The following is a 16,834-nucleotide window of genomic DNA, read 5'->3' as shown; positions in this document are numbered from 1 at the left end:
GCAGCTCTGGCAGTCACCAGTTAATTTATGTAAGAATAGAAAAAATAATTTTCTCTGAAATCTTTCACTATCTTTTCACTGTGCAACTATAGGCAATCATGGTGGTTTTCAAAGGGTGTGGTTGGTAGTTGTACACACAATTACCATATGCAGTTAATTTTGATAACATGTTTCAAATTACCAAGTGGTTAAATAAAGTTATCCTCAATTTTTTTTAATGATGTGGCTTTTCTCGGCTAACTTGATTTTCACCTTCCGTCTTCCCTTTCCTAAGCCCCGCGAGACCGGTCGCCAGCTGAAAAGAATTCACTGGGTTTCCAACATCGGCACTGCACTCAAATTCCTCGAAGGCAGGAAGGTAAGCATTCATTAGTAACACCTTCTACATGTTTTTCCACAACTTAGTGTCATACTAGAAAAAAAACTGTTGCATATCTTGAAGTCCAGAAGATGAATGTTGTTCGATGATGTTTTCGACTGCACATAAGGTGTCTCTGTCCATACAACATGCAGTGTGTTTAGAGTAGCATCAGATAAAAAAGGACTTCTAGATTACGTAATGCACCTTTAAATCCCTTGGCTCTGTGAAGTCTGTGCCCCACTTTCATCTGGGTTCCCTGAGAACTGAGACATACATTGTTGTGATCTCTCTCCCCTTATGTGTGCCTTCAGTCTGTGTATCGAGGATCTCCGGTCAGTCGCCTTTAAACGCCCTGTGTGGTCATATACTTTATGCATTCTTTTCATTTGATGCACGGTGTGTAATAAGCAAAGCTTGTTTACAGCCATTCTGTTTCTGTAAAGGTAGTCATTACAATTTTCCACTGACATGCATTTTGATGCATTTTGACTCGAACGCTTGGTTACTGATGTGTCTGGCTCCCTTCAGTTGAGAGCTGCTCAAATGTAGAGATGTAAACATGGCAAATGTTGGCAGTTCTCCACTTGGAAGGTTTGCAGTGTTATGGTACCTCTGCTATTCATTCAATGCCTAGTTAAGCACACATGTCTTCTCTTTTCTTTTTTTTGCTTGTGGTTAACTTCTCACTGTGTCTGTTTCTGCCTTCCTGGTTTGGCTATATTATAGTACTTACCTGCATCAAAGACCCAATTTTGAGGACTTTATGCATAGAATAATGCTTTTAATATGCTTTTGGACAGAATGTAACTTAATTGGCTTATGTGGGGGAAAATGCAAACAAATTCTCACTTCCAGACAGTTTTGCATGTGACTTATTTTCCAGAATAATCTTGTTTCAGATCAAACTCGTTAACATTCATGCCACTGACATCGCAGATGGACGACCATCAATTGTCCTTGGGTTGATATGGACCATTATCCTCTACTTCCAGGTAATACTATCTTATCCCTCAATCAGTTGATACAATCTTGATATATTTATTGTCTAAACTTCACATAGCATAATGTTTGCATACAGCAGATGTCACTGGATAGACTGTCACAAAATGCAGTTTCAGATAAATGCCAAGAAATGCTGACATTTTCTTTTCATTGTTGCTATGGTCACAGTGCATCATTTTCATTTCCTGTTGTTCTTGTTCTCCTCAATTTAGATTGAGGAGTTAACCAGCAACTTGCAAGCCCTCCAGGCCCTGTCCAACAGCAACTCCTCTGTGGATAGTGTAGCCAGCTCTGAAACAGGAAGCCCACCAATGAAGAGAAAGGTGGTTAACAAATTTCAGGGCAACGCCAAGAAGGCCATGCTCAAATGGGTGCAGTGCACAGTAGCCAGGTATGTCACATTCAAATTACCTTTTTGCTTAGGTGTTACAACTGACAGGCATGGTTTAAGATACATTTTCTATATTCTATATATGATACAGTGTTGATAAGGTCGAGGGCATGTAAGGCAACCGTTACATGTGTTTGTACCATATTCTTAAAGTTCCTACAAAGGTTTCATGGGTAGTTGCTAAAAAAAATGCTTACGGATGTGTTTATTCAGGCATCATGGAATTGAAGTAAAGGACTTTGGTCCCAGCTGGCGTGATGGGGTCGCGTTCCAGTCGGTGGTGCAGGCAATCAGGCCAGACCTGGTGGACATGGAGTTAGTGCGCAGGAGGAGCGCCAGGGAAAATTTGGAGGACGCCTTTACACTTGCAGAAAATGAGCTTGGTATTCCCCGTCTGCTGGATCCAGAAGGTGCCCTTTACCAATCCTGTTATTGACATTAAAGACTCCATTTAAATATACCATTCAGACAAGAAAACATGTAATATGTGTTTATGAATGTTACCTAGTATGATCTTGTTACAAACAAAATTAATATACAGTATTAATCGGATTAATGCAACTTTATTACTTTGTCAATTCATTCTGCCTGACTCTTTTTGTGTGCCCTGAAAAGATCAGTAAAAATTCTCCAGAGGATAACAATTCTGTGTGTTCCTTGTGGCTCTGAGTTTGAGTCTGTGGAAGAGAAACAGTATGCAGTAGCTCTGCAGTCCTGTCTTCACTAGCAGAGCTGTGATGCTTTATTGCAGAAAGAGCTGCACAGTAACGTCTCTACTTCTACAGGAGCTTGATCCTGTTTCTAGAAACATCAGGTCAGGGATTGAGATTAAAGTAGACAAGTGTCATTAGCTGTCAGCCCTGAAAAGATGTATCCTCTTGAGGAGGCAACATACTTTTCTTTAATGTTGTATTGACCTTTTACCAAATGTAATGGCTCTGTCGTATCTGCCATTTATTTCTACAGGTATGTGAGGTCATGTTTAAAGTTTAAAACTAACATGGTTTTTTGAGGCCTGAAAAACATTTGCTGCCAATGTTTCAATTAAGTAATTTTCAGTCCTAAATTTCATCCAGTGAATCAGATCATTTTTGTGTTGCTCTGTAGATGTGGATGTAGACAAGCCAGATGAGAAATCCATCATGACGTATGTGGCTCAGTTCCTCAAGCACTATCCAAACCCCCATCACTCCGAGGCTGATGGGCAGCAGGATGAGGTACACTGAATATATTGTATATTAAGTTATACACACTTATATATTAAGTTATACATACTTCATATATTATATATCAATGCAATATTACAATATCTAGGGGAGATGTTTCTGTTAATATTTAATCTTCAACTTCATGTGTTGTGTATGTTGTTTCCATCCACAGTTCCTATTGTCTAGTATCAACATATAGTAGATAATGGTCAAATGCAAAGATCTTAATGGATATACACTTAAACTGCTGCTGAGGCTAATTTTTGTAAGCTTGCAATTTTATTCCATGAAGCTTTAATGAATCAAAATATTCATAGCATGAACACGGCATATAATCAACAACATTTTAATTTCCCCATCTACTTATTTTTTTGCACATTAAGCTGCTTCTTGGCTCAATTCCAATTTATGCACTGTCAGTGCCAGTACTTCAGGTGAGAGTTCAGGTCATGGTGTTGCATGCTTTTAGTTAGGAGTTTTTCTTCATCGGCCTCATTCCATTTCCCGTCCACTTCGCAAATTTTTTCCCCACCGCTATTCTAATGCGTTTGGTGTGTTTGCTTTTCTTTGTGTGCATTACTGCTTTCCTGGATAGTTTGGTCCCCATGATATAGAGCAAATGCTTGAGGTATGTTTCACTAAATAACAGATTAAATCAGAGACGTAGATAAAAGTATCTGTAACCCTTTCCTTCTGCCATGACTTTTAATACTTATCTTTAGTTTAGGGGAAATCTTATCAGGTCTTTTTTTAACGGTGTGTTTTTTCTCTTTAATCTGAATTTGATGAGGTGTTTCTGGCATGCTAGTTTGGTGTGAGTTTCTTGACATATTGCCTTGCTAATTAAGAAGAAATCACAATAATCAGTTTGTTCCTTTGACTCTAAGATGCATTTTCCCATATTGTGACAGAGAGAGGAGCGTAAAATGCTGAGGGAGCTGAAGGTGTTTTTAGATCAGCTGGAGAGAGATGTGCTGCGGGCCCAGGGAGCAGAGGGAAACCTCACTGACAAATATCAGGTGAGTCAGGTTTGGAAAGACAATATTGTGTATTGTTACATATCAGACATTAATCAACTCTTGCCACATGTCTTTTCTCATTACATCCGTTTATTTTGCAGGGATTTAAGAGCTTCCGTGTACAGTATGAAATGAAGAAAAAGCAGACAGACCCGCTGCTTCAGCCAGTCCACAGAGACGGCAAGCTGTCCGTGGACCAAGCTCTGGTCAAACAGGCCTGGGACCGGGTGTCTGCCAGGGTAACTACAGTATACTGCATGCATCTGCAATACCTACATAATTGAGAGCAGAATGTATTATGATAATTAATCATACCTGAATTTTGGATAAATGACCTGATAATAAATGAATAGATTGTCCTTTGTTATTTGTTATTCTGTTGTTGTTTTTTTTTATATGGTAATTGTATTGCTATAGTGAAAGTTATTATAATGAGAGAAAAACAACTCCCTCTCTTCATTGGCTGCCAGTGAAGGTTCAGTGGAGTGCAAGCATTTGAAAGAGTTTGTTCAGAGGGGAGGAGATGGGAACAGAGGAGGTTTTGTTCATCAGTCAGTCTGCTCTTCTGGACATTCACAGCTTGGCTGTCTAGACTGGCATAAACCCCTCTTGTAAAATGAATGCTTGTGAACATGTGGAGATGTTTTGATCACCATAGCCTCCTCTATGGCAGGATCTTGCCTTGGTAAAGTGGGTTTTTAATGGATGTCAATTGCAGCTGCTGGACTGGCACATCCATCTGGACAAGTCCCTGCCTGGTCCTCTGGGAGTGATTGGAGCCTGGCTTCACAGGGCAGAGGTGGCTCTGAGAGAGGACATTCCCATCCACCACGCTCATGAAGAGACAGCCAATGTTCTTCACAGGAAACTAGATCAGCATAAGGTAACACAGCCAAACATTTGGGATTCAATGTATTTGGTTCAGTGCATTCTATTAACAAGTATAGTACAAATTTAAATATGATTAAATGATATTTTGCAGGATGTATTAAAAAACTTGGAATCGCACAAGCAAACCTTCCATCAGATCCACAGGGACAGATCAGTGAATGGGGTACCTGTCCCACCTGAGCAACTCCAAGATATGGCTGAACGGTAAGAATAGTCAGAATAATTTTTACTCTTTGTTTACTCAGTTCATTTTATTTACAGTTTCTTCTTAAATTGTATTTATTAAACGACAGAATCCATTTTATGTTTGGTCCTCCATGCAACACGGAAGTTAATACTGAATATCTGTTTCATTTTAAGGTTCAATTTTGTGTCTACATCATCATATGCTCACTTGATAAAACTGGAATTCTGGGAAATGAAGTATCGACTGATGGCATTTCTTATGTTGGCTGAGTCAAAGCTCAAGTCCTGGATCATTAAATATGGCAGACGTGACTCTGTTGAACTTATGTTGCAGACGTATCTTGTAAGTTGAAAACAACATTGTAGTTACAGTCTGTCAATGGCACTGTCTCTATCAAACTTTTTCATATGTATTTTCATGTTTGCTTTTCGTTTCCAGGTTTTTGTAGAGGGTCACAGGTTCTTTGAGCAGTATGAGATCCTCTACACAGCACTCAAGCAAGCTGCGGAGGTTTATGTGAAGTCTGACCATTCAAGTAAGATTCCTTACAGCTTTATCACCTATTCTTTCTGTTTGTTATTTATGTATATGTAAATATAAAATATGTTCGGATGATAGTAAACAGTCTTATTATCAACTTCATGTTACAGGGTCTAAGACCTGTAACAGAGGTAAGTCCAAATGAAGTCTTAACAATCCTTAAAACCTTAATTCTGCCTGACTCCTGAGCCATTTCTTTCTGTAAATGTGGGGCTGCACTTTTCTTACCTAACGTACGTTTAATCCCTAGAATTGAAAAATCATAATATGTCATTATGCATGAAATGGTAACAATATTTGCATTAATTGGAATGCTATTTAAGCATGATATTTCTGACCTAACACACTGAAACATCAGCCAAATGATCGGCAAGCATACATACTCAAATGCTACTTTTTTATATCTGAAACATTGATAACTATATTGGGTTCAACTAAACTGAGCTTATTCCATGTTTTACTTTTCAGTTGATGAAGCAGAAGGAGTAAGTAAATTCCTTGGTGAGGCCACAGCTCAGTGGAAGAACCTGGCGTTGGAGGTGCGTAGTGTTCGCAGTATGCTGGAGGAGGTGATCTCTAACTGGGAGAAGTACAGTAGCACTGTGGCAGCTCTGCAGGCCTGGCTGGAGGACGCTGAGCAGATGCTCAATCAGTCAGAGAATGCCAAACGTGTAAGTACTATCACTGAGACTAGTAATGATTCAGTATTATTTGTAATATACAGATTTTATGTCTACTCCCTAACTGTATGAGGAATGTTTTTTAGATGGTCACAGAGCCTTTGAGACTGAATCTGATTGGTTGGTTGGAGGGAATGTACCTACTGTACTAAATAGCTTTGCTCTTTGTCTTCCATTATTTTTTTCAGGATTTCTTCAGAAACCTCTCTCACTGGATGCAGCAGCACATGGACATGAATGATGCTGGGAACTTCCTCATTGAGACGTGTGACGACACAGTCTCACGAGATCTGAAGCAGCAGCTTCTCCTTCTGAACGGGAGATGGAGGGAGCTGTTTTTCAAAGTCAAACATGTAACTAAGTTTGCCTTTTGAAAAAAATATATAATGAGACCTTCTTTTAAATCAGCTTAAGTTTTAAAAGAAGATAAAAAATAGTTAATATACTTCCTTTTTTCACTGGCAGTATGCAAGAGCAGATGAGGTTGATAAATTGAGGCAAGACTACCATGATGGGATTAATACCTTGAAAATGTTCATGGATGCAACCAATGAGAAGATGACTGCTCCTGTCCAAGTGTCTTTCCTGAATGTCAGAGCATTTGCTCAGGATGTTGAGGTAAACAGCTATAATTTTTCTCAGATTAGGCTGATTTAAAAAAAAAATCTCTATTCTTTTCAATTAAAAATATGTTACTATATATCCCAACCATTTATAGGAGATCAAGCACAAAGTGCCAGCTATGGAAGCCGCCTGTAAGGCAGCGAGCCGCACTGCTCAGCTGTTGACCAAAGACACTCCACAGGAGGAGTTTTCACAGATGATGGCTGTGATGACCTCCATCAAAGAGCAGCTGAGCAAGGTGTGTGTGTGTGTGTTTGTGTGTTTATTGTTAACCTGGTGTGGTCTTTTAAGGTCTGATACTGATGCTGTGTTTGTATTGAAGTTGAAAAATCCTAAAAAAATTTTTACAGCATTTATTATTTTTTCTTGACGTTAGGAAGAATACATACTTATTTAAACAGAAATATCCAATATCCCTCTAATCCAATTTTAATTAAAATAAGTGTTCTTACAATTTGTAGAAAGTAAATTTAGGAAAAAATATGTTTTTATGCAAAATTCGCAAAGATGCATTGTTTCCACATACTTTAATTGCTGGCTTGGCGTTTAAACCTTTGAAGAATTTCCCATTTGATGTCAACACATCATTTACCTGTGATTCAGTTTAATAAATGTGCTTTCCTCAAATAAGGTAAGGGAGGGATGTTTGCCTCTGCTGAGGGAGTCACAGTCTCTATTACCTCCATTGGAAGAAATGGAGAAGAACATTACAGGCTTTTACCAGGCCCTGGAGAAGGCCAGTCATATCACCAGCACCACAGACTCTGACGGACCAGTAGACTTTAAACAGAACTGTCAGGTAACTAATGCCGTTTCAATGTGGTATCCTATCAATTTAACTGAATTACTTTTAGATACACAGATAAAGAAATTACACAAAAATACCCAATGCCAAGTATTTTTTCATTTTCATTTTTGGAAAACCCTGTTTTTAACTGAAAAACATAGCCTCAATATATAAATAAATGGTTAACACACTGCTTGTTATTGACTACTCCAGGAGCTGGTGACCTTTACTCACAGCTGTAAGAAGTGTCTGACAACGATAGAGAGAAACCATCAGACCATCCAGAAAATAATGAACGGCAGTAAAGCCCTAGAGCACATGGACATGAGCCTTCTGCAGAAAAGAGTAGGGGACCTGCAGACTTCCTCACAGGTAAAGTATACCTCAAGTTCTAATTCAGTTCTGTTGAGGTTTAAAAAACAGTTTTAGCATTTAAAAAATGACTTGTTTGTGTGATTAGGCAATGATAAAGGAATCTACAGAGTGGCGGAAACATATGGAAGCAAACAGCTGCCTCATGAAGAGGTTTGATGAGTCACGGGTGGAGCTTGAGAAGGTTCTTAAAATGGCACAGAGCTGTATCAACGAAAGAGGCAACCCAGAGGAGCTGCTGAAGAAACACACAGTAAGAAAAGCAAGATTCAAGACAAAACAGATTAACATTTGTGGTTACTTCACAGCTTTGTTTTATGATAGGATGCTGAAAATGTGTTGTTTAGATGCTCACAGCATACTTTTTATTGCTTTGCTTTTTTGACAATCCCATACGTAGCTGTGCTTAGAGTTTAACTTTAATCCTTAGTTGAAATAATCCTGACACAGTTTGGAACAGTGCAACAGAAGAAACAGGGGATATGATACTGTATATCCCTTCAGAAGGATGAAGTTATGTATTAGTGTACCTGTCCTGTACAGAGTATGGTACATGATGAGTTCTTGATTTTTTTGCAGGAGTTCTTTGGTCAGCTGGACCAGCGCATCTTGAATTCATTCCTCAAGGCTTGTGATGAGCTGACTGACATTTTACCAGAGCAGGAGCAGCAATCTCTACAGGAAACAGTCAGGAAGCTGCACAAACACTGGAAGGTTTGTGCCTTACAGGGACATTTTTCAAGTGCAAGGAAGAAACTAATAGTAGATTATAAAGAAATAATGATATATAGTATATTCATCTTTTTAATGTATTTTAATAATGATATAATGGCAATGTTTAATGCCAGGCTCAAATTATATATTTTTTTAACAAGATGTATGCAACACTTTTAAATGTCATCAGAAAAATTTCTTGAAACAAACTGCAGAATTTTCTGTGTATCTGGGCTCGTCATTATTATATATCTTCTTTCCCAGGATATTCAGACAGACTCCCCCTTTCACATCCTGCATTTGAAAGTGGAGGTGGAGAGGAGCAAGCTGATGGTGCTGCTGCAGGAGTGCCAGGCGGAGGTGACCAGAGAGAACCGTCACCTGGCCAGCATGGGGAGCGAGAGGCTCATTAAGGAGCACAGAGTGAGTATTGATTAACTCAGTGTGAAATGTTACACCACACAAGTTCACTACTGTGTAGCAGCTTGGGAAGATTATGCTAAACTTGATGAAAAAGTTCTCCTAGTGTCAAGCCAATACTCAAACAGCAGCAATTTGTTGTCTTACATTGACATACTCTTACATTTTGTAACTGTATATAAAGCACTTGCACACCTGCTTCTGTGTCAAATTCATGTATTCATTTTAATAATTTTCTTAATTTTATACTGCAGGCCTTCTTTAGGGAAAAGGGCCCCCAGTCCATCTGTGACAAAAGGCTTCAGCTGATGGAGGAACTTTGTCAGAAGCTCCAAGAGGGCGACCCTGTCCACCAGACCCTGGAAACTGCAAGAAGGGACTATTCTGATGTCCAAGAAGAAATCGAGAACACCCATCAGAAGCTAATGCAGCACCAGGATAAATGGAAGGAGTACAGTGCAAGGTGCAATAACCACTTATTTTGATGAAGAGTTCCTTTTTTAATGCAGTCGAGGGGTTGAGTTGTTTACAATTTGCATGCAAAAATATTAGGATTGAGTCTGGTAGACTTGGTACTGTTTTAATTTGTATTTTAAGGATTTTTAATTATTGGTTCAAATCTTTAATTTTATGTCTGATAAAGGTCCTTAACTGAGTATGATGTGCACTTTTCTATGGTTTGAAACAGGTATGCTGAACTCTCCTGCTGGCTCATATCTAAAGAAAGCCAACTGAGGCTGCTGAGAAACCGAGCCAATGACCCCAGAAAATATGGCCAGGTGAAGACTACCATCTTGGTGAGTTAGTCCATTCACCCCACAGCTCAAATGTCCTCTGACAGTCCCCACCTCATGACCTCATGGGCTGCATTGCACTTATTTGTGGGTGCAGGAGCTGAGGAATGATGCAGAGCTACAGGAGGGGAATCTTGGTTGGCTGAAAGCGCGTATGGCCGAACTTATTGAGATCTGTGCCGACAACGATGCACAGAGGCAAGGAAGTTCACTGAGCAAACTCTCCACTGATTTTAAGGGTCTTCGTGCTTCTCTGCTCGAGGTTGGTAAAACTTTAAAAAAATATATTTAATTGCTAGCCACAAATCAAACATCATATTCTGTGTATTGAGGGACTGCAGACACAAATATTACATTAATCTATGATCAAATATAACAGATCAGTGCACATTATTAGAGGATTATAGTAGCACTTTCATTCATAGATAAGATAAATGGTAAATTGTATTTAACTTGACATCCACTCTCCAGGATCAATTCATTGTGGTTGCTCTCATACTTAATTTTTCTTCTGTTTTATCTTCCAGGCTGAGAAGATGGTGCTGGCTATTGGGGACTGTGTGCAGTTCAGGGAAGAGGTACAAACTACTTTGGATGATCTCGTACAGGGGCAGAAAGAGACTCAAGCTGAAGTCACCAAAATACTGGACAGTCCAACTGTAAGAGAAGCCCAGCAACTACTTGTTGTTCACCAGGTACTGTATATAAATGGGACATTCATGATTGTTTCGAAGGCAGAGGTGACTTGTTTTCAATATATCAACATTTTGAATGTTTCCCCTTTACCATAGCAACTGTTAAAACGCTTAAAACTGAAAAGAAAGGATGTCCAGCAGCTGATCACCAGAGGCCAGCAGCTTCAGGCTGAAGAGGGTTTGGGAGAAACTTTGCAGCAGGACCTGCAGACTTTAGAAAACACACTCAGCAAAATGGAGCAGAATATGGATTCACAGGAGCAAAGTCTTGAGGTGAACAATGATTACCGAAAGGCACTGATTCAGGGAATACAGGAATACTGTTTGTGAATAACATGTGGATTTAATCAGAACCGTTGCTCTGACCTGCAACAACAAATGTAAGTTATAAAATGATTGGTAAATCACTTTCATATTCTTAGCTGAATCCTGTCTCGTCTCGACAAGTGATCAATTTAGTTAATTATTATTTTGACCCACTGTGGGTCCAAATAAAATAACAATTCAGTCAGGTTCACACCAATACACCAGATTTTTCTCATTCTGCAGCAGAACCACTGAGGTGCCAAATATAAGCTGTGCTACCTCTCTCTATATGCTGAATCCTCACTCAAATAGGGTGGTGTCATCTGCATACTCTAAATGCGGTTTAAGTAGGTTAAGTAGGAGGCGTGTCCAAGTTTTCTGCTAAAAAGCATCGCAATTTCACAAATATGGCATATTATAAGTCTTTTCTACCCCTTTGGTCTGGTTTTGTTGTGTTTTGTGGATAAATTGTTGATTTGAAGTTGATTGACTTTATCTATGGTTTTGGGAAATTGTATTACCTAGGTCACACTGGCAGCCTGGCAGGAGTTTGACAGCCAGCAGGAGGCCGTGCATGAGTTTGTTAATAAGGCACGCTCAACAATGGAGAGAGACCTGAACTTCAGCAGTCCAGAGAGCTTGGCTGTTGAACTTGACCAGGCCAGAGTGAGTACAGTTGGTCTTTTACTCCTGTTTGTGGTTTATTATATAATTAATATTATTATATAACATGAACCTATGTAAGAGTATTTGCTAAATTGAGAACATTTGTAAACAGGTGTTGTTGAAGCAGTGTGAAGCAGAGGCCTCACATATGAACACCTTGCTGAAAAGAACAGCAGAAATCCAGCTCGGTCCAAAGAACAAAACTCTGCTTGTACAACAAGCTCGATCCCTGAGTGAGCAAGTTGACAAAGTAGAGGCTGCACTCAAAAAAGAGTAAGATGATGGATATTTTGTGATATTTGAAAGTCAATAGGATATAGTTTGTGTGATAAGAACCCACTTGAAATTAACTGAATCACCTGGTACTCTGTTACATGATTGCCAAGGTTTATATGCACCTTTCACTTAACCCACTTCTAATTTATACTTGTGTGTTATAGTGTCAAGACTCTAGAGGAAATGAAAACTCAGTGGGATCAGTTTGGAACTGGGTTTGAAATGTTTTCCTTGTGGATAACTGACAAAGAAAAAGAGATGGATGTACTGAAATCTTCTACTTTGCCTCTTGAGGATCAGATCAACACAGCTAAGGTACAGTATTGTGTACTATAAAGCTACCATCCTGTCACACCTTATGGCTATCTGACAAATGCATCAGCCCCCTGTCTTCAACACAAAGTAGTAACTGTTCTGTGGTTTGTGTGTGACTTAGCATTTTCAGTACTGACGACCTCAAGCTGTTTTCCTGTTACAGAACTGTTAATCATTACGACACTGATTACTGCTCCCCGATGCCAAACAAAAAATCCATAGTCAGTCACCTCCACTGGACAGTTATGAAAGACTCACAGTGAGTCACAGTCAAAGTAATCTTTTTATTGTTTCCCATCCACGCCTGCATGTCCAGGCTGTTGTTGCAGAGCTTCAGGAGCGAGCTGATGTTCCTTCTAAGCTGGAGGCGGATTCCCAGGCACTGGCCCAGTTTGTATCTTCAGGGGAGGCAGCCCGGATCAAGGCCCGTCTGACCCAAATCGGCAGGTACTGGGAGGAGCTGAAGGAGAGCGTACAACTACTTGATGGACAGCTGGAAGAAAGCTCCTCTCATCAGCAGAAGTTCAAACTTAGCCTTGAAGAGGTAAATATACTTAACTTTTTTTTAAATACTTTTATATCTTGACAGTATACAGAAGAGCACTTTGTTAGTTCTGATCTTCATTCAAGGTGCAATCATCTCTCAATGAGCTTCACACAAAACTGGATGATCCTATCAAGTCCTGCACTTCATCATCAGAGACCTACAAAGCTCTTCAAACCCACATGGTGCCTATATTATATATATACAATATTGTACTACAGTTAATGTTTTGCTCCAGTCCTCCAGCTGATGTATAATGCTGCATGGGTCACTGTCTTGTGCGTTTTTTTCTTCAGGATGTTTGTCAGCATCTGGAAAAGCTGAAGGGGACCTTGATGTCCTTATCCGCTAGTGCCCGAAGGCTCAGTGACAAAGAGCAAGCAGAAAAGATAGTGGCAGAGCTAAACACCAGCTATGAACAAAACATACAGGAGGCAAAGGATAAACAGAGCATGTTGGAAAATCTGCTTTCTCTTTGGCAAAAGTAAGAACTGCTTTACGGAACGTGAATTTAACATATGCATGTAAACATTATATTAAAAGCATGTGAGTAATAGCAATGTCTTTATTTAAATTGGACCACTGGCCTATCCTGAAAAGATAGACACAATAAGTAGTTTTGATGTTTTTACACAGTAAAGTATATCAAACAGCATGAACAAAAAAAATTATACTTTTAGTTTTCTTGAATTTTTTAGATACCCGTGTTTCTATTTATGTGTTTCAGGTATGAGAAACAGCGATCAAACTTTGTTTCATGCTTGGAAAGAAGTGAATCTGCCTCCAAACCAGAGAGTCAGTGTCTTTCACCTGATAAATCCAAGCTCTGCACAGAGCAGCAAGACTTGCAGGTACAACACATACTTTCATTGTTGACGGAAATAAAACAAAGACTTACCCATAAATAATTTGCTAACACATTAAAAAGGTAAATAAATGTTTCTTGGTGAGGATCAGATATTGAGATCATATTTTGTTTGGGAGTTTTTTACGAAAAGTAAGTTTTCCTTTCAGGCTATGCACTCTGAGGTCCAGTCCCTTGAGCCTGCTCATGCTGAATTATTTTCTTTGGGGACATCCCTGTGTGCGACTGCACCAGAAGAGAGAGTGACACAGCTGAAAGACGAGTTGGTCACCCTACAGAGGAGACTGCAAGTTCAAAATGAAGTACTTCCTCAAAGGTAAGATAACTGACCACAACATCTTAATAATGCCTTATTCTCGTTTTCTGTACAGTTCACAGATACTTGTATTATGTTCCAGGGGCCTGTCTGATATAGCAAGTTCAGCGAAGTCAGTCTATCTGCTAGTCAATGTTGTATCTTTAGTTAGACTCACTTTGTTTGCTGCCATTTCAAGCCCCAACCTCAGCGATTTTTACCAGCATCCAATAAGGAAGTGACCTCAACTGTAGTAACCGGAAGTGCCAATGGGGGGTGGTGCCAAGACCGAGCAGTTTTTCTTTGACTCACTTGTTAGCCGTTTTCAAAGTCTTATTAAACCCATTTACAGCCTGGGCCACGAAACCATTTTAGTCTGTATGTTTAGGTCATATCTCCATGACAACACTGAGGGGGGTGAATTTTTTTGGACCACGCTAGTTCTTATTCTTTTGGAGGTTAAAATGGCGCGATCTCTTGAGTGACAGCTCTCCGCCCGTTGTCCCTCACTTTGCCTCGGAGGTATACGTCAGCTATCTCCCTCCCCCTCACAAAATGGCGACGTGCACAAACCAGGATTATTGGATGCCGTGTTAATAACTGAGGTCAGCCCGGATGCTACATCCATATTATTTACTATCTATGTGCCATTCCCCCCCCCCCCAGAATCAAAGAGCTTCAGAACCATCTCTCTCTGGTGGAGCAGTTTGACCAGGCTATGCTTAAATTCTCACAGTGGAGTGAAACCTTGCTCTCAAATCTACACTCTGCTTCCCAAATCAACATTGGCAACCTGGCGTCTGCCACCACACAAGTAAAGGTACAAAAAGCATATCATTATTGTTTAACTGTTTGCATGCAGGAGGCTAATCCTTCCAGAGCCACTAAGTCATTTAAAAGACAAATAGCATCTTGCTTCAGAAGGGTGACAACTGATCCTTTATCAATTGCCTTTGACAGGAGACTCAGGTAGCTTTACAGAAGCAGTCCAGTGTGAGACAGAGCTTGGAACAGCAGACAGAGAAGCTCTGTCAGTTCTGTGAGCCTGGTGATGCACAGCTTCTTCGCAGCAAGGCAGACAGCTGTCTGCAGCCTTACCTGGAGGCCCAGCACCTATCTGAGCTCCAGTTAGAGTGCCTTGAGAGGCTTGAGGCCTTTCTGCAGACCCACGGTGTTGCTGCAGGGGTGTTGAGGGGCCTTAAGCAGACTGTTGAAAGTGCTGGTAGCTGGGACCGTGGAAAAGTAGAGGAGCTACAGCAGGAGCTGGCCACTATTGTTCCAGACATTACCCAGCTTGAGACTCTAGCTGTCAATCTGGACAGCAGTATGTGCAAGGGCCATCTCCACATTGGTGCTGAAGAGGGTTCTCGTAAGTCATGCCGCATGCTGGCAGATTCACTCAGTGCTGAGCTGGATGCAGTGAGGAACTTACTTGGTACTAAGCAGAGTGAAGCAGAGGCCCTGGGTTCTCTATGGACTTCATTTAGACAGCGGAAAGAACAGCTGCTAAAAGCTGTGGAGGACATTGAAGAAAAAGCTGACCACCAGAGCTTCAAAGAGCCCAGCCAGCATGCACTACAACAGAGGTAAAACATTAATCAGATCAATATTTATATTAAGATCAATACTATAATTCAAAAGTAAGGTTTAACATTTAGGTTGCAGGATCATGGGTGGATATGAAAAATGTGTGTTGAATCAACATATTATCCGTGTGTTTGTCAGATTAAGGTTCTTTAATCAAATGGAGGATGAGCTGCAGTCTCACCAGCATGAGGAACAGTGGCTGAGGGACAAGGGCAACCAGCTGGCCCAGAGAGATGCAGAGTTGGCCGGGGAGGTTCTGAGGGAAATCAGTCTGCTGGAGACAACATGGGAGGACACCAAGAGGCTCATCACAGAGAGGTACTGAATCAGGAGGGTTTCTTTATGATTCTGAGTCAGGAAATATTGTATTATCAAAAGATGCAATATGACAACACTGAAAACAATAGCCCCTTATACATCATAAGATGAAACACTAGTTGATGGTTTCATTGGTTTCACTTATGACCCCATGATTTAATGAAATCTGAAATATTACATCACTGGGATGTAAAACTTCAACTACTAAATGGTGGGAAAAAAGTGATTTATCTGCCTGTTTTTCATAAGTTCTTAACACTTCAAGAGTTTGTTAGCATGTTTTATATTTACTATTTTTCCTCTGTTACACTCGTGCAGCGTATTGTGTATTTATTGCTGTGTTATGTTTACAGTTCATTTAGATATATTCTTGTGGGAGTAATACATCTCTCTCTTTCTCTGACAGACAGGAGCAATGCAATATCCTTGTAGAGCTGATGAGAGAATACCAACTCCTGAAAACCTCTATCGGCAGCATTATTGAGAGCACAGAGCCTCTGGTTGAGATTACCTCTGTTATGAAGGACCATGAGGAAAGCAGGAGGTCCCTAACAAAGGTAAGGTCACATTATTTAGTGGGATGTGCCGCATCTCACTTTTTTTACAATTACACTATTCATTACAAAACTTCAGAAAAAACTATCTTAGTTCCGGGTCTTGCCTTAATGATTGGTGATCAGCATGTTAAAAGGTATGCTTTCTTTACTCCATTTTTTAGCATGAGGCAGTGAAGATACAGATGGCTAGCAAGCAACATGAAATTGACCAGTTTTCCAGTAAAGGAAAACAACTGGTGATTGAACTGAAGAAGATCCCAGAGTGTGACTCTCAAATTATGAAAAAGGATATGGAGACGCTTGTTGATCAGTGGCTGGATGTAAGTTTAACTTCAGGAGTTGCTACAATCATGACGTGTCAAAATCATAACAGTCAAATGAATAGCTTGAAACAATATAGGCATAACATAATTGCAATGT

At 40.0% G+C, this 16,834-nt stretch overlaps 1 protein-coding gene across 5 annotated transcripts in view; it reads left to right on the top strand.

The window, feature by feature from the left end:
- The window catches only part of syne1b (spectrin repeat containing, nuclear envelope 1b), a gene marked incomplete at its 5' end in the record, with an annotated part of 74,041 nt that overhangs the window by 5,654 nt on the left and 51,553 nt on the right, over window positions 1-16,834 (top strand). For 2 of the 5 annotated variants that reach the window (XM_080042404.1, XM_080042403.1), the window contains 41 exons: window positions 275-358; window positions 1,261-1,353; window positions 1,576-1,754; window positions 1,968-2,164; window positions 2,862-2,971; window positions 3,346-3,396; window positions 3,558-3,590; window positions 3,874-3,981; window positions 4,083-4,220; window positions 4,700-4,864; window positions 4,964-5,076; window positions 5,233-5,401; window positions 5,498-5,594; window positions 5,710-5,730; window positions 6,068-6,270; window positions 6,468-6,632; window positions 6,745-6,897; window positions 6,998-7,141; window positions 7,535-7,702; window positions 7,904-8,062; window positions 8,151-8,315; window positions 8,642-8,776; window positions 9,041-9,199; window positions 9,451-9,659; window positions 9,885-9,993; window positions 10,088-10,252; window positions 10,518-10,685; window positions 10,782-10,958; window positions 11,517-11,657; window positions 11,770-11,930; window positions 12,098-12,248; window positions 12,565-12,792; window positions 12,879-12,977; window positions 13,089-13,276; window positions 13,520-13,643; window positions 13,807-13,973; window positions 14,619-14,772; window positions 14,913-15,538; window positions 15,678-15,857; window positions 16,264-16,414; window positions 16,576-16,734. In XM_080042404.1, coding sequence (XP_079898530.1) covers window positions 275-358; window positions 1,261-1,353; window positions 1,576-1,754; window positions 1,968-2,164; window positions 2,862-2,971; window positions 3,346-3,396; window positions 3,558-3,590; window positions 3,874-3,981; window positions 4,083-4,220; window positions 4,700-4,864; window positions 4,964-5,076; window positions 5,233-5,401; window positions 5,498-5,594; window positions 5,710-5,730; window positions 6,068-6,270; window positions 6,468-6,632; window positions 6,745-6,897; window positions 6,998-7,141; window positions 7,535-7,702; window positions 7,904-8,062; window positions 8,151-8,315; window positions 8,642-8,776; window positions 9,041-9,199; window positions 9,451-9,659; window positions 9,885-9,993; window positions 10,088-10,252; window positions 10,518-10,685; window positions 10,782-10,958; window positions 11,517-11,657; window positions 11,770-11,930; window positions 12,098-12,248; window positions 12,565-12,792; window positions 12,879-12,977; window positions 13,089-13,276; window positions 13,520-13,643; window positions 13,807-13,973; window positions 14,619-14,772; window positions 14,913-15,538; window positions 15,678-15,857; window positions 16,264-16,414; window positions 16,576-16,734 — 6,366 coding nt within the window. Of the gene's footprint in view, window positions 1-274; window positions 359-672; window positions 694-1,260; window positions 1,354-1,575; window positions 1,755-1,967; window positions 2,165-2,861; window positions 2,972-3,345; window positions 3,397-3,557; window positions 3,591-3,873; window positions 3,982-4,082; window positions 4,221-4,699; window positions 4,865-4,963; window positions 5,077-5,232; window positions 5,402-5,497; window positions 5,595-5,709; window positions 5,731-6,067; window positions 6,271-6,467; window positions 6,633-6,744; window positions 6,898-6,997; window positions 7,142-7,534; window positions 7,703-7,903; window positions 8,063-8,150; window positions 8,316-8,641; window positions 8,777-9,040; window positions 9,200-9,450; window positions 9,660-9,884; window positions 9,994-10,087; window positions 10,253-10,517; window positions 10,686-10,781; window positions 10,959-11,516; window positions 11,658-11,769; window positions 11,931-12,097; window positions 12,249-12,564; window positions 12,793-12,878; window positions 12,978-13,088; window positions 13,277-13,519; window positions 13,644-13,806; window positions 13,974-14,618; window positions 14,773-14,912; window positions 15,539-15,677; window positions 15,858-16,263; window positions 16,415-16,575; window positions 16,735-16,834 lie in introns of all 5 variants that reach the window. The other 3 variants (XM_080042407.1, XM_080042406.1, XM_080042405.1) reach the window with 3 other exon arrangements.

This window comes from Ammodytes marinus (assembly GCF_949987685.1).
Source record: "Ammodytes marinus genome assembly, chromosome: 15".
Taxonomy (NCBI): domain Eukaryota; kingdom Metazoa; phylum Chordata; class Actinopteri; order Uranoscopiformes; family Ammodytidae; genus Ammodytes; species Ammodytes marinus.
The sequence above is the reverse complement of the archived record's forward strand: the minus strand, read 5'-3'. Positions and strand labels throughout refer to the sequence as shown.